This window comes from Scyliorhinus canicula, chromosome 2, assembly GCF_902713615.1.
Source record: "Scyliorhinus canicula chromosome 2, sScyCan1.1, whole genome shotgun sequence".
NCBI lineage: Eukaryota > Metazoa > Chordata > Chondrichthyes > Carcharhiniformes > Scyliorhinidae > Scyliorhinus > Scyliorhinus canicula.
In genome coordinates, this window is record NC_052147.1 from 30,327,956 (window position 1) to 30,344,451 (window position 16,496).

At 46.0% G+C, this 16,496-nt stretch overlaps 1 protein-coding gene across 1 annotated transcript in view; it reads right to left on the minus strand.

Moving 5' to 3' along the window:
* LOC119951867 (sodium/potassium/calcium exchanger 4-like) overlaps window positions 1-15,583 on the minus strand; it is a 295,680-nt gene extending 280,097 nt beyond the window's left edge. Inside the window, exons 1-2 of the mRNA XM_038775239.1 lie at window positions 14,617-15,583; window positions 13,740-13,853 (exon numbers count right to left, since the gene is read on the minus strand). Coding sequence (XP_038631167.1) covers window positions 13,740-13,853; window positions 14,617-14,776 — 274 coding nt within the window. The 5' untranslated portion in view covers window positions 14,777-15,583. The remainder of the gene's footprint in view (window positions 1-13,739; window positions 13,854-14,616) is intronic.
* Between the last annotated feature and the right edge of the window lie 913 nt (window positions 15,584-16,496).

The following is a 16,496-nucleotide window of genomic DNA, read 5'->3' on the forward strand; positions in this document are numbered from 1 at the left end:
CTATCCCCGTAACCCAATAACCCCTCCTCACCTTTTTGGTCACAAAGGGCAATTTATGATGGCCAATCCACCTAACCTGCACGTCTTTGGACTGTGGGAGGAATCCGGCCACCCGGAGGAAACCCACACAGACACGGGGAGAACATGCAGACTCCGCACAGACAGTCACCCAGCAGGGAATCGAAATGGGACCCTGGCGCTGTGAAGCCACAGTGCTATCCACTTGTGCTATCGTGCTGCACGTGCTGCCGTGTGCTTCCGATTTATCTCTACCTTCTGTTGTTTGTTCTCTTCCTCCACCTCCTTGCTCCTCTGCCTGCCCTCACCCTTCCCCACTATCCCTCGTCCTTGCAAGGCCTTTCTTCCACATTGCCCCCTTGTCTTCTTCTGCCCACCCCCACATCACAATCCATGTCAGGTTGAACTTTGGACCTCTGCTGCAGTAATTGCTTGAGTCCTACAGCACAGTGCTGTCCAGATAGACATTGGTGTGTGGAACCAGTGGGGAAGGAGACCCCTGTACTCCCAACCCCAGGCACAGTGCTGATCCGATTCAGTGACACAAGAGGATCCATGGGTCCAGCAGCATGGTGCTATCTTTGAAGACTAGTTTGGTTTGGAGATGGAGGGCAGGAATAGGTGTGCCCTGGTAGGCTGGTGTACATAGAACATACAGTGCAGAAGGAGGTCATTCAGCCCATCGAGTCTGCACTGACCCACTTAAGCCCTCACTTCCACCCTAGCCCCATAACGCAATAACCCCTCCTAACCTTTTTGGACACGGGGCAATTTATCATGGCCAATCCACCTACCCTGCACGTCTTTGGGCTGTGTGAGGAAACCGGAGCACCCGGAGATAAAGAGAGAGACCGCCATGTGTTCGATCTCTCTTGGACCTGGTGCTCCGGCAACTTCCACCTCCAATTGCAGCACCACCAGAAGCAAGTTCAAGTTCAACACCCGCTACCAGACGGATGAGCCCAGCTGAGCAGCAGTTACTTCTCCAGACCCGATAGATCCAGATTCGAACAAAGGCCACTGTTCCTCTGACCTAAGCCGGGTGCCTGCCGTTAAGTACAGGTTGTCATAGTTGATAGGTGTAGTTTAACTAGTAGTGCTAATGTTGCATGATTAATCTTGTGTGTAAATAAAGTACCCTTGATCTTGAACTAACTGGTGTTTGGCTCTTTGATCGATACCCGGTTGAACCTTGTGGTGGTATCATTTGATACCTGGCGACTCGGAGCAATATAATATCGAGATCTAAAGAAAGAAGGGCAACCTCATTGATTGCCATATTTATAGCAGGTTTGGCGATGAAGGAGGTGTAGTACCCACTGCTTACCAAAAAGCTAAAATATAGTTGCCAGGAATTAAGGTTTAGCCTCAGTATGTGATGAGTGTGAGAGACGACATAAATACATCCATTGGTTTTACATCCAGCCACTGTGACTGGCCAGGAGGTTATGATGTTCGTCAGTTATTTTTGCATGTGGATCGGATGTAATTTTGTGTGAATCAAATTCACATAGAACTTACTTAATACTTTTTTTTAAATCTTGCAACCAAATGAAGTAAATATTACTTGATAAGCTTGCCAAAAGGGAAACAAAGGTTAGTTTCTTAGCATGACCGCTCAGTGGTTACATTGTATTTTGCAATTTAACATGCCAGTTCAATATTGATATTTACTGCCCCACCTCCGCACGGGACCTATAAAGTGGCAATGATCGTCTTTCCCATGCTCCTTGCGGAGTACGGGCTCCTCCGCTAGGGGCAGGGATCTCTAATAACTAATGTATAAGAGGTCGGCCAGTAAGGCGCTGATCTCAAAGTGAGAGTAACCTGGTGGGGATCTGCCAGGCATTGTATATATAGTTGTAAATAGACCCAGTTCGTTACTTCACTCAGTGTGGACCCCATCTCCTTACAAAACCCCCAAAGCCTTCCTGATGGAATGTATCATATTTTTCCACAACGTCTTTTGATCAAGCTACTTTTGTTTTCAATCCATAAAGTTTCTGGCCAGTGGTAACCCCCTCGATATTGACAGTGGACAGCATGGTAGCACAGCGGTTAGCACTGTTGCTTCACAGGACCAGGGACCCAGGTACAATTCCCAGCTTGGGTCACTGTCTGTGCAGAGTCTGCACATCCTCCCCGTGTCTGCTTGGGTTTATTATTATTATTATGCCTTCAGGTGCTCCGGTTTCCTCCCACAAGTCCTGAAAGATGTGCTTATTAGGTGAATTGGACATTCTGAATCGCCCTCAGTGTACACAAAGACGCGGTGGAGTGTGGTGACGAGGGGATTTTCACAGTAACTTAATTGCAGTGTTCATTTAAGCCTATTTGTTATACTAATAAAGATTATTACATTATTATTATTCAGCGATGATAAAGCCGATGAATGCGAAGGAAAGATTCTCTCTCGTTGGAGTTGGTCATTGTTTGTGTTATGCAAACTGGGGGGAGGAGAAGCTAAATTCCTCCCATTATACCTGCCATTATACACATCTTCGAAAGTGCGCCTAATCCGATTACCTAGATGCAATCATCGCAATAGATTCACAAAGAAAATATGTTACTACGCTGTAAAAAGTGTGTTTGAGTGATGGAAGACAATAAATGAAAGAGCTAAATAAAAACCTCCATAAGGACACTTTAATCTAAATTGTACAAAGGCTTATTGAATCCTTTATTCCAACTCACGCTAAAAGTTATCAGACAAAAACTGGCTGCCCACGCTTGCAGTATCATTTTGAAATTGCATTCCATTAGATACAAGAGATCAAGTTCCCCCAAGATTCCGCAGGGACCACTGCAAACAACTTCAAAACTCATTCAAATATGTAAATGTTTTGTGTCAGACCAAGAGGAACATTTATGAAATTATAGATAGGAAGAGCTTCAATGGAATATGCAATTTGATTTCGAAATTTAGTTGCAGAGAGATCTGTTATAGCTGTTATTCCTCAATCATCCCTACATGAACCTCCGATGCAGAAAGACAAGTGTTATCTCAGTCCAGTTATTTGTGACAACATTAAACAGGACAGCAGTCTACATGTAATTTTAAATTTAAAAATAAAACAAATTACAATTGCAATACCAGAAACAAAAGCACTTTCTTAAATCTGCAGCATTGTGTAGTGACTGAATCAATTATCTGCCTCCAACTCATGCTCCATCACTTGTACGCTCCCCACTCCAAAGTTCGAAAGCTGGCTTTTTACTGTTGCCAGTACAGTCAATTGCAAAAGGCACCACAGTGCCTGCCACATATTCAACTATTAACGATTGTTACTCATCATCTCAAATGTGGCCAAAGACAGCTAAATGCGACGTACGTAGAAAAACAGAAGGCTAGATTCTCTGTAGCCCGACAACAAAATTGTGTTCGGCGATCGGGCGGAGAATGGATTCCCACGCTGAAATCGGGGCTGGCGCCATTTTGCCGCTGGTCCGCCATACTCTGCCCCCTCCAAACTGGCGTCATTGTGACGTGTGCCGTTTGACGCGCCATTGGCCGGCCTGCGATACTCCGCCCCCGATGAGACGGGTTCCGGACTGTGGGAGCCACGTGTGGTCCCAACTATGCGGGAACCCGGCGTGCCGGCTGTGGACTGTGTCCAACGCCGCAACACTCAGCCTGGATCCGTGCCGCTGGCTGGAGGATCTTCTGCCAGGGCTGGGGGGACTGGTGGGAGGTGGCCAGGGGGTGGACTGTGGGGGCGCGGTTGGTGGGCTAAGTTTCGCGCATGGCTGGCGCCATGTTATACGACGCGACCGGTGCAGGTCGTCAACCGTGCACATACATGGCCTGGGACCTGTCCATTCTCTGGCTGCTTTCAGTGTGATCTTTCACTCGGTGCTGGTGCGAGCCGCTCAGCAGTAACGGAATCGGTGAGGAGTCGGTGCCGAATTTCCTGTCGTGAAAGTCCACACATCACGCTGGCATCAGCGCTTAGTCTCCAGAATGAAGAATCCAACCCAGAGTATATTGGCAAGAAGATTTGAAAAGTAGCTGATTTTTAAAATCATTTTTCTTGTCTAAATATATTTACAAATATGTATCTCTGTAATCTTCTCCCACCCCATTACCCAGAGGCGAAAGGAAAAATGCTGGAAAATCTCAGCAGGTCTGGCGGCATCTGTAGGGAGAGAAAAGAGCTAACGTTTCGAGTCCGATGGCTCTTTGTCAAAGCTGGCAAAGCTCGACAAAGAGTCATCGGACTCGAAACGTTAGCTCTTTTCTCTCCCTACAGATGCCGCCAGACTTGCTGAGATTTTCCAGCATTTTCCCTTTCGTTTCAGATTCCAGCATCCGCAGTAATTTTCTTTTATCCATTACCCAGAGGTCTCTGCATCTTAAAATTCTGGCCTCCTCTGGTCTCCCTGAATTTCATCGCTTCATTATTGATGGTTGTCCCCTCAATGGCCTCAAGCTCTCAAATTCCCTCCCTAAACACGTCGGTCTTTCCACCTCTCCCTCAAAGAAGCTTTTGGTCACTGTTCCAATACCTCCTTATGTGGCTTGCTGTCAAACTTTGTTTGTTTGCTAGTGCAAAACCTCTTAGAAATAGGTTAAAGGCGCTAAATAAATGCAAGTTGTTGTTGGTACTCAATTATCAGGTCTGAGGCACTGGCTATTGTAGAAGGGTCTGGTGCATAGACAGTTAATGTTGGACTGAGTACAGGGCCATCCACACAGTGACGTAAAAAGGCACATGACCTAAAACTAGGGTCAGTGTAGTGTTGGCCAGAGACATATTAAAACTTAAGATGTAGATAGCTCCATGCCTGTACCCTTAACTGTATTGTTGTATTTGATTACAAGTAGTTGAAAAACTTGTTTTAACATACAGAAGACTACAAAGACATCTTTAGAACATAGAACAGTACAGCACAGAACAGGCCCTTCGGCCCTCGATGTTGTGCCGAGCAATGATCACCCTACTCAAACCCACGTATCTACCCTATACCCGTAACCCAACAACCCCCCCCCCCTTAACCTTACTTTTTTTAGGACACTACGGGCAATTTAGCATGGCCAATCCACCTAACCCGCACATCTTTGGACTGTGGGAGGAAACCGGAGCACCCGGAGGAAACCCACGCACACACGGGGAGGACATGCAGACTCCGCACAGACAGTGACCCAGCTGGGAATCAAACCTGGGTCCCTGGAGCTGTGAAGCATTTATGCTAACCACCATGCTACCGTGCTGCCCATTCATTTAACAGACACATTCTGCAACTGGAACCAACCCAACACTTATCACACCAGGGAAATAGCACCCCAAGCTCACAAGGCAGAATCTTCTCACCTTAGTGTCGCTGCCAGAATGGCGGGACCCTTTTCAGTTTTGAAACCTCAACTCATTTGCATATCCAGCCCTCACTCTATCTCAGGGCAAACTGCTTATCACCCCGCCTCTGGGCTTCTTCGCCAATTAGGGAGGAACGACTTCTGATTAAAATGAGCCCCAGCATGGGTTACAGGGGCTTAAACGCAACCAGGGCCTCAGGAGGGCCACAACAGGAGGGTAGCAGAATACTTCCTGTTACCAAGTTCCATACTCTGACCTGGCCGGCATTCTCCTGCGTGTTACACCTCAGGTCAACACATCTTGCAGCTCCTCTAATTCCTCTCCAACAGTCATCTCATGTCCCCATCTGAACAACCAACGCTCTCACCCCATCCTACTGCCTTCTTGCGCCCAGGCCTCGCAAGCCTCCACAATTGGTGTCCTTCCCTCCTCTCCATAAAAGACATTTACAATCACACCGCTCTACTTTCTCTCACATGATGAGAGGCAGAGACCTGGTGGGGGTTGCGGGTAAGGAGTGGCCTCGACGTAACAATGTTTACCCACCTACTCCAATGGGAGGAAGGTCTTCTTCCAGATTTGAAGGTGCCTGCAGTGTCCTGCCGTGAGGACCTAAGCGTCTTTGAGCACTCAAGAGATTTAATCCTCTGCCTGTAGACCCTATGTTGAGACTCTGGCCTCTTTGCAGCTAGTTCCTAATGTCCATCCCCTCTGCCCTGTGGAAGAGCCTGTGGCGGAGGAGACGGTAGGTGGTACAGCTCCTGTTACTGCTGGTGACGTGGTCATTGATTTCCTGCCTCTCCGCAGAGGTGGAAGGCAGAGTTACAGAAGCTTCTCCCATGCCATCTGTGGCGAAAGCTGGAAGCAGGAAGTGCCGCTGATGGTGAGCAAAGTGCCTCAAAGAATTTACAATCACCTGCCAGGCAGTGAACGAACAGCAGCCTCTCACGTAGCCATTCTGGAGCTCTTTGTGTAACTGATCAAAGCCTTCCCGGTTTGTCAGTTTCACTGAAGGAGTTCCTCGAACTGAGCATTGGAGTTGCTGGCAGGTTGGGAAACTGGTCTCCCTCTTGGGAAATCCAGGATTTAACCAGCCAATAAATGGCTCTTAACTACCTCAGTTAACTTCCTTAACTGCCTACCAAGAAAGCTCACCACTTGTCTCCAATGCCTACTCGGGAAATAAAACCAAAATTGATCAGGATCCCGACTGCACATAAATTTCTCGGGCTTTCCCTGTCTGTAGGCACTGGAATCCGCCTTCATTAATTAGTTTGGAAAGATTCTGCCATGATGTCAATCGTGGTTCAGTTGGGGACACTTTCAGACGTCGAGCTTAAATCTTGTTCCAGAGACTTGAGCACAAACAAACGACTAGGCTGACACTCTACTGGAGTGCTGCATTGTCTGAGGTACCGTTTTCCAGATTAAATTGGGGCCCTGTCTGCACTTTCAGGTAGATGTACAAGATCCCACAGCACAGTTACAAAAAAGCACAGGGAATCACCAGCATTTATTAGCCATCCTTACGTGCTCTTCTTGACAGCTAGTTAGACCATTTCAGTTAAGTGTCAACCAGCTTGCTGTGGGGCTGGAGTCACATATAGACCAAAACAGATGAGGATGGCACATTTCCTTCACTAAAGGAGGGACATTAATGAACCAGATGGGTTTTTAATATGATTCAGCAGTTACATGATCATCACTAATGAGACCACCCTTTTATTCCAGACTTACTTAAAGAACTGTATTTAGAACTGTATTTAAATTCTCCAGCTGCCAGGGTGGGATTTGATTTCCTGTCTCCCGATCATTAGTCCTGCAGGCCTCTGTTTTTTTGGCCCAAGGTCCCTTCAGCTGACATGCAGCTCTGCCAGAGGCCCTCACAGGCTCAAGCGCCTAGAGCTCTGCGGCCACAAGCATCTCAAGGGTTCCAGCTTGAGTAATCTTCCACCAACTTTGCTGCGGCCACTAAGGAAGCATCTCTTAAATGTATTAAGAGTGAGGAAACCTTCTTCACCGCAAGGCACCATCAGTTGGCACCGGAGCATGAATTCAGTGAAAAGCAGTTGTTACGTTTGCCATTAAACTAATCACCTATATCATATTTGGCATTGTGTTCTGCAGTGTGGTTTTACAGCATCAGCTGAGTCAGCATTGCCAGTTTGTCACTGGTACACTAGTTGCTTAATAGTTTGAATGTTCCGGAATTCAGGATTCAAGGAATGGGGAAAGATGTAACAAGGAGTGTGAATTCATGGGATCCCTATTCAGAGGAATGAGGTCAGCAGATTTGCTGAACAATCAACTCCTCCCTCGCTGTAAGACATTTAGGTGGCCTCGGTCTCATAGAATCCCTGCAGTGTAGGAGGAGGCCATTCAGCTCATCGAGGCCGCACCGGCCCTCGGAAAGAACACCTCACTTAAACACATGCCTCCACTCTACCCTTGAAACCCAGTAACTCTACCTAACTTTTTTTTTGGACACAAAGGGGCAATTTAGCATGGCCAATCCACCGAACCTGCACATCTTTGGGCTGTGGGAGGAAACCGGAGACCCGGAGGAAACCCAGGCGGACACGGGGAGAAAGTACAAACTCCACACAGACATTCACGCGAGACCAGAATTGAACTAGTGTCTCTGGAGCTGTCATGCAGCAGTGCTAGCCACTGTGCCACCGCGCTGCCCCCTGCTGGCTCATTACCTTCCACAGGGGCAGCACGGTAGCATGGTGGTTAGCATAAATGCTTCACAGCTCCAGGGTCCCACGTTCGATTCCCGGCTGGGTCACTGTCTGTGCGGAGTCTGCACGTCCTCCCCGTGTGTGCGTGGGTTTCCTCCGGGTGCTCCGGTTTCCTCCCACAGTCCAAAGATGTGCGGGTTAGGTGGATTGACTATGCTAAATTGCCCTTAGTGTCCTAAAAAATAAGGTTAATGGGGGTTGTTGGGTTACTGGTGTAGGGTGGATACGTGGGCTTGAGTAGGGTGATCATTGCTCGGCACAACATTGAGGGCCAAAGGTCCTGTTCTGTGCTGTACTGTTCTAATTCTAAAAAAAGACCTTCCTCATTCTGTGAGGGCTGCTGCTACTCTCTCAGGTCTCCGTGTATGGCGAGGTTGTGTGGAATGCAGCACACTGCTACCAAGTATAAGGCCTTTCCTGCAGCATATATAAGTGAGCGCCCAGACCTGTAAAGGCACTTGAATCTGTGCTTCATCAATTCCAGTGGCATGTTCTAGAATCATCAATCCTAGTGGTCCCCTGGCTTTCCTGAGACCTGTGTTCCTCAGGTATGTTGGGATGGCATCTATCCTGCCATATTTCTGAAAGTGTTGGGGGTTGGGCGATGCTGGAGAGTCGCAGGATAAATGCATCTTGACAGATCCTGGGTACTGTGCACAGCCATGCCTAACCCTTTTGCTGCGATCAGACACTGTCTGGATATTAATGACCTGGATATTAATGGGTGGCACAGTGACACAGTGGTTAACACTGCGGCCTTATAACGCCAAGGATCTGGTTCCATTCCGGCCTCGGGTGACTGTCTGTGTGACGTTTGCACTTTCTCCCCGTGTCTGCGTGGGTTTCCTCCGGGTACTCTGGTTTCCTCTCACAGTCCAAAGATGTGCGAATTAAGTGGATTGCTCATGCTAAATTGCCCTTTGTGCCCAGGGATGTGCGGGTTAGGTTATGGGGCTACAGGGATTGGGGCTGCGAGTCCGCCTAGATAGGTGCTCTTTCAGAGGGGCCAATGCAGACCCAATGGGCTGAAGGGCCTTCTTCTGCACAGTAGAGTTTGTATGGTTTTATGATTCTAAAAGCTAAAATTAAATGCGCTGTACCCAAATGCACGTAGCATTTGTAACACAATAGATGAACTAACAGCACGAATAGTAATGAAGCGGTTTGATCTGTTAGCCATTGCATATACATGGTTGCAGGGTGACCAAGGTTGGAAACTAAATATTTTATGATACCTGAATTTTAGGAGAAAAAAGGGTCAAACGGAAAAGGAGGTGGCGTAACCTAATGACAAAGAGCGAGCTAAAGGCAGAGGTGAGAAAGAATCTTATCCCAGAAAATCAGGTTGTAGAATCTAAAAAGAAACAAAGTGCAGAAAACACTGGTGCCAGTAGTTTATAGGACCCCTTCCAGTATTCATTTGGACAGAGCCTACATCAGAAATTAGGGAAGTATACAAGGATAATGCAATAATTATAGGGGACTTTATTCTTCATATAACTGGGCACACCAAATTGACAAAATCGTTTGGAGGGCAAGTTCATGGAACTTGCTTGAAATAGTTTTCCAGAACAATATACGTTGAGGAACTAACTAGGAAAGAGACTATTTTAGATTGATGCTGCCAAATGAGACAGGCTTAATTTGCAATCTTATAGTGAAAGATCCTTGTAAACTCGACTAAACAAATCGAAATCATTACCCAACGTAATGGATGTAACGGCCTCCTGGATCAAACTGTCCGTAAATCAGACTGCGGCTCAACAGCTCCCAGCTGAAGTTCCTTGAATTGCAGGTGCTGTGGTTTGCTCAGGATTTTCCTGGTCTCCATGACAATGACACCACCCATCTCTCCCGCCCCGCCACATGTGACACATCTCCCACACTGTCATCTCTCTCAAACTTAATGTTTTATATGTTTGGTTAATTAAAGTTTTATGTAATTAATTCACTTGGATTATTTTTGGTTTTTTAAACTAATTAATTTTAACAAGTTTAAATTATTAATGTAATAAAGTATTAGCTATAGGTTTTTAGTTTTAACCATTCGGTGTCTTTGGTTTACACAGACTTTCCAAATCGTGAGCCTCTATTTCCTTCTCCCTCAATCTTGTCTAGCTCCTCCTTGAATGCACCACTCCCCATGGTGGAGAATTTCCCATTCTCACTGCTCTTTGGATAAGAAGATTTCCTCTCAATCCCCTGATCTTCTTGATGACTGCATTATATTTGAGGGCCTGTAATCATGTTCTTCCCCAGAAGAGGAAATATTCTCTGTCAAAACTTTTCATAATTTTAAAGACCTCCATTTGGTCATCCCCTAGCCTTCTTTTACGAAGGGAACAGGATCCATCCAGCTGTTCATCCTTTCCTGACATGTATACCTTCAGGTTTCTGGTATCATCCTCATAGCTATTCAGTATAGTCCCTCCTGTGCCACATATGCATTCTATAACATAACAAGCTGAACTGCACACCATGTGGTCTAACCAAGGTTTGATGCGGGTTTATCAGAACTTACTTTTTAGTTTTCTTTTTAAATTCCAACCCTCTAGAAATAAAACCTAGTGTTTAAGCTTTGGTGTTATTATGACCTTGCTACCCTGTGGCATGACATTTAGTGATTGGTAACCTGTGGCATGACATTTAGTGATTGGTGAATTTGTACACCGTGATCCTCCACCCCATCTAAACTCACACCTTCCAAGTGACCTCCCTATTCTTCTTAGAAAAATGTATTTCCGCTCTTTTGGGGGGGGGGGGGGGGGGGGGGGGGGGGGGGGGATTACACGCACATGGTTTGATTTATTACAAAAAGAGCACGCCCATAACTTTATCTTCATACTGTATCAACTTGCGCTGTATACGCACACGGCTAAATCGTTGGCTTTGAAAGCAGACCAAGACAGGTCGACAGCACGGTTCAATTCCTGTACCGGCCTCCCTGAACAGGCGCCGGAATGTGGCGACTAGGGGCTTTTCACAGTAACTTCATTTGAAGCCTACTTGTGACAATAAGCGATTTTCATTTCATTTCATTATACTGAAGCACATTCAGCACATAATGGTGAAAATCCTGCTGTTTCACATTATTCATTCTAATATCGGAGGGACTAGCTCGGATTATTAAATTGCAGAAATCATAAGTGAGCTAGAATTCAGGAACACAGAAAATACCATTGCGTACATACATTCCATAGATCATTTGTGATACACCCTGTCACAGAAGTTTAAAAAAAGCTCCGCATAATGTATTTCTTGATTGCCGAAAGGTAATCCTCCTATCCCTAAATTCTCACTATGGCAATCTGACCTCAGACAACACTCCTCTTCCCAACCACATCCCAGCCCCACAAGAACCTTAGTGAGCTGCTTTTCCCTGGTCTACAAGCTGGGCATAGAATCACCTCGATACTGTGCATAATAACTTTTCACAGTAACTTGATTACAGTGTTAATGTAAACCTACTTGTGACAATAAAGATTATTATAAAAGCAATTTGTAACAAGACCCATCTGATTTGCAACTGTCGTGTTTCCGTTTCCAGCAATTTCCTTACATAATTCACCCAAGTGACACAATAAAAATCTGCCTCCACTGTCCCTGTGCAGCATTTAATCGTGCAGTTTGATATGTATCATTTTTACCTCTGTTCCTCTTTCCAACTGATATCTATCCAACCTCTGACTGATGGGGTTAATCAGTTGTAATGGAGTCCACTCTGCATCATTATACTATGTAGAATTTTGCATCACAGAAACAAGCTGTTCAGCTCAATAGGTTCATATCATAGAACATAGAACATAGAACAGTACAGCACAGAACAGGCCCTTCGTCCCTCGATGTTGTGCCGAGCAATGATCTCCCTACTCAAACCCTACACCCTATCCACCCTATACCCGTAACCCTTAACCTTACTTTTAGGACACTACGGGCAATTTAGCATGGCCAATCCACCTAACCCGCACATCTTTGGACTGTGGGAGGAAACCGGAGCACCCAGAGGAAACCCACGCACACACGGGGAGGACGTGCAGACTCCACACAGACAGTGACCCAGCTGGGAATCGAACCTGGGACCCTGGAGCTGTGAAGCATTTATGCTAACCACCATGCTACCGTGCTCCCCAGAGTGCATGCTCCACACAAGCCTCCCACCTTACCATCTTACCCTTTCAGCACATCCTTCTGTTCCTTTCTCCCTCATGTGTTTATCTACCTTTTTCTTAAATGTTTCGATGATATTCACTGCAGCCACTTCAGGAGGCAGTGAGTTTCACTTTCTTGTCACTCTCGGAGTAAGGAATTGGATTTATGAGTGACTATGTTTGTTACACGTGGGGTCTCTAGTTTTAGACTCCCTACAAGTGTACCACTCGGTGATTTGAGGCTGCAGTTTAAATCATTTTGCTGCAAGTTTGCATCTCCCCTTGTCACAGCAGCGGAGTAACAAACTTCCATAACATGAACAGAGGGTGCTGGGAAAATGCAGCAGGTCCGGCAGCACGTGCGGGGGGAGAATGCAGAGCTAACGTTTCGAGTCTGCTTGGCTCTTTGTCAGAGCTAAAGAGAGTGAGCAATGTGTTAGATAGTAAAGAGTAGCTGTGAGAGATTGCAACAAGATGCAGCAACTTTAAGAACAAAAGACAGGTGGCCTGGTGTGGGAGGGGGCTTTGCATTGAGGAAATACATCTCCTTACAGGTGCTGCCAGACTCGCTGAATTTTTCTAGCATCCTTTGTTCTTGCTTCACATCTGCAGAGTTTTGTTTATTTTTGCATGATACATGTTTGTGGGTACCCTATCAATCCTCTTCATTTTACAAACCTCCATTAGGTCTCCTCTTAGTCTTTTTTCTCGTGTAAAGAGATCTAGGATGTTTAGTCTTCCCTGAATTCTTGGCATAAAGCTAGTTAATTTTAAATCTGCATCCTCTAACTCTACTCCTACAGTCTAGGCCACGTGGTTAACCTCTTCTGCATTTTAGAGAGCCTGGATTACGCCTCCCTCTGTTGCAAATTACCATCAAAAAATAAAAGAAATATAAAATGACTTGAACAGCCACTTGGATCAGCTTATTGCCCAGTGTCTTGTGGTGTTTACTTTCACGACAAGAGAGTGTCCGAATGAACACATTACAAAACAGGGCTGTGATATTGAGGAACAAAACAAGGAGCATAAAATAATCTATATCATGCAGCCATATAAACTGGAAATTCTACAACCCACATTGGAATTGATAGAAGTTTTTTATAATTAAAAACATTGGGGAGGTCTTGCTTGGAAATAAAGCAGTTTCCAGGCAAAATCTTAACCGGCGACAGTCTGAATCTGATAAACTACACATCTATTTGATTGAAATGCAGTGCTAAATGGAGAAGCCCTGAAAAGGTATGAAATACCATCCCTTACAAATATGCTTGCTTGCAGTAAATCGTTGCATTGAATCTCCTGAGCAACACAAGAGCACTTCCACCACTGTGCACTGGGTTTGACATCTCCATACACACCGGTTACTATAGCAGCATATATTTGATTAGAGCCACATCCACTGTGGTTCAATATTTAATGAATGCTGCACTTCCTAAAAGGGGGCTCGGGCTTTAAGTATAAGGACATGAAACAGCAATTCAGTGCTCGGCATTCTGGGGGTGCTCTCTTACCTGGCTCGGTACAGTTTTTTGCCTGTGTGTCGTTGGCTGTTGTTGCTGCCATGAGCTTCCGGTTCCACCACCTTAGGTCCAGTGTGGCCTGTCGTCCAGTGGGTTTGCCGTGCTCTATTGGAAGTATGAATTCGGATGAATTATTGCCCAGTGGGGGAGGAAGATGCCGGTTCTGATGTTAGCCCGAGGCGAAGCTGGCGCTGCAACCTTATCCCCCAACTCCAGACTCTTTGACCTTACTTCAATGGGAACCCACTTACAAAACGTAAACCGGTATAAAACCCTAACACCAGACAAAATCATTCCGAACGGCGGACTGAACAAATAAAAACACAATTCATTCATAACGTCCTAATAATTGCAGTCGAGCAGGTTACCCACACCTGAGAACTACTTCCACATGCCCAAGTTTCACAAAACTGGTCATATTTTATTGCACATTGCATTCTTCTCAAATACATACCCTTAAAGGGTTCAAACAAGACTGGGGGGGGGGGGGGGACATCAGGTCTGCTACACCGAGGATGTTTTATTGCGGAGGCAACCGTATTCCATAAATATCAAACTTCTGGGTCTAATGTGGTCCAATCGATTTTGGGCAAAGCGACACAAACTGGTGTCACAGCAAGTTCATGGTCTCCTATGGCTGGAACAAGGGGAGATGCGAAATCATTGAAACCACAGCCCCGGTGGAAAAAAAATCACACTTTAAAAAAAATAGCAAACGAACATGAGGGGGTGGTTTCTTTTTTTTTGCACAGTTTGTGTTTACGGGGGGGGGGGGGGGGTGATCAAACATTTCTCCCTCTTTTTTTGTTGCAAAGCAATGCAAGGTGCAAAACTTCAATTCCTGGAAGGCATTCACTCACTCACTCACCTAGCCTGGATAACAGGCTGCACATACACCACGCCAGGAAGAGAATGCTGCAGGAGACGCCGATCTGGTACAGGAACATCTCTCTCCTCCTGCGAACTTTGGTCGTTTTTGCAAACGTTGACCTGATCGTGTTTCCCGGTCGCCTGGTCCTCGAGTCCATCGCCTCGACCTTTTTCTGTTTTATTGCGAGGGGCTTTTTTTTTTAAAATTGCTTTTGGCTGCCACACACCAGCACCCTCCCTCCCTCCAGCGTGGTTTAAACTCCGGCGCCAGTTCCCATTTCGTGGCTTTTGATGCAGTGTCGAGATCACATGTGAGTTGCAGGTTTGAGGGGCTCGGCGCGGGAGAGAGGAGAGGCTGTCAGTTTGAGGACGCCGCCGCTTCGGGGAATGACGAGAGCTCGTAAATGTCTCCAGAAAGGGGGGTTTTCTCACATGGAAGTTCTCTTCTGATTCAGAAATCACCCCCAATCTTAGAGAGAAATATGGGCAGGCGATAAATGAAATCCTGATTTTCAATATATATAAATATATATATGAACAGGAACTTTTGTATTTTTTGTTGTTATTGTTCTTGGATGCAGTCCTAGATCCCACTCCCAGGTCTTGTGCTACACTCCAGGTATTATAACTGTGCACCCTCCTCCCCAGTCTGAGCCTCACGCTGTATTGCCTCTTTCTTTAACTTGGACTCTGCAGTGGGCGGTGTGTGAGTCTGGCAACAGAATGGAAGCATCTTAATCCTCCCCCTCCATCTCACTCCCTGAACAGGGCAGGGTTTAGCCAATCTGCACGGGCACATTTAAATCTCCAGTGTTAAACTTGCTTCGCCCCCATCGATCTATTATCACTGTCTTATCTCTCTCTCTCACTCACACATACCGCTGAAGGGGCAGTTAAGGAGCGAATGGGTGAATAAGGAGCCTTTCAGGAGCACAGCGATCCTTTACATCTGCCGCGTCGACACTGACACAGGTAGCCGGACACGGCAGCAGATCCCTGGCACTGCCGGCGTCCATCATGCCAATGGGCACGAGTTGTGGCTGCGGATCAGGAGACCAGAGGCAGCTCCAGCGGGGTGGGGAATGACAGCGAGGTCCCGCCGCTTGGACCGAGCGGGTCTTTATTGACCAGTTAAAAGGTGGATGAAGCGCCCACTGGAGTAAAGGTCATACAATGTGCGTGCTGGTGGGGAAAGGAAGGGGTGGATTGCTGCTCTGTGACCAAGGCTGACGGTGGAATTGTTTGTGTAACAGGAAATTTATATTTGATCAATTGGTGATGATTTTTGGTGGAATCTGTTCACTCATCAGCTGGGGAGCAAAATAGCTCAGAATCTGGACAGCAAAGGCTCTACTAACCGCCAGGGGGTCAAATATTCATCACCCTGCAGTACTGATTACTCCCTAAGACTGATACCTAGTGGTATTGATATTTCACTGATACTGATACCTAGTGGCATTGATATCCCACTGATACTGATACCTAGTGGTATTGATATCTCACTGATACTGATACTGATACCTAGTGGTATTGATATCTCATTGATACTGATACCTAGTGGTATTGATATCTCACTGATACTGATACCTAGTGATATTGATATTTCACTGATACCTAGTGATATTGATAGCTCACTGATACTGATACCTAGTGGTATTGATATCTCACTGATACTGATACTGATACCTAGTGATATTGATATCTCACTGATACTGATACCTAGTGGCATTGATATCCCACTGATACTGATACCTAGTGGTATTGATATCCCACTGATACTGATACCTAGTGGTATTGATATCTTACTGATACTGATACCTAGTGGTATTGATATCCCACTGATACTGATGCCTAGTGGTATTGATATCCCACTGATAC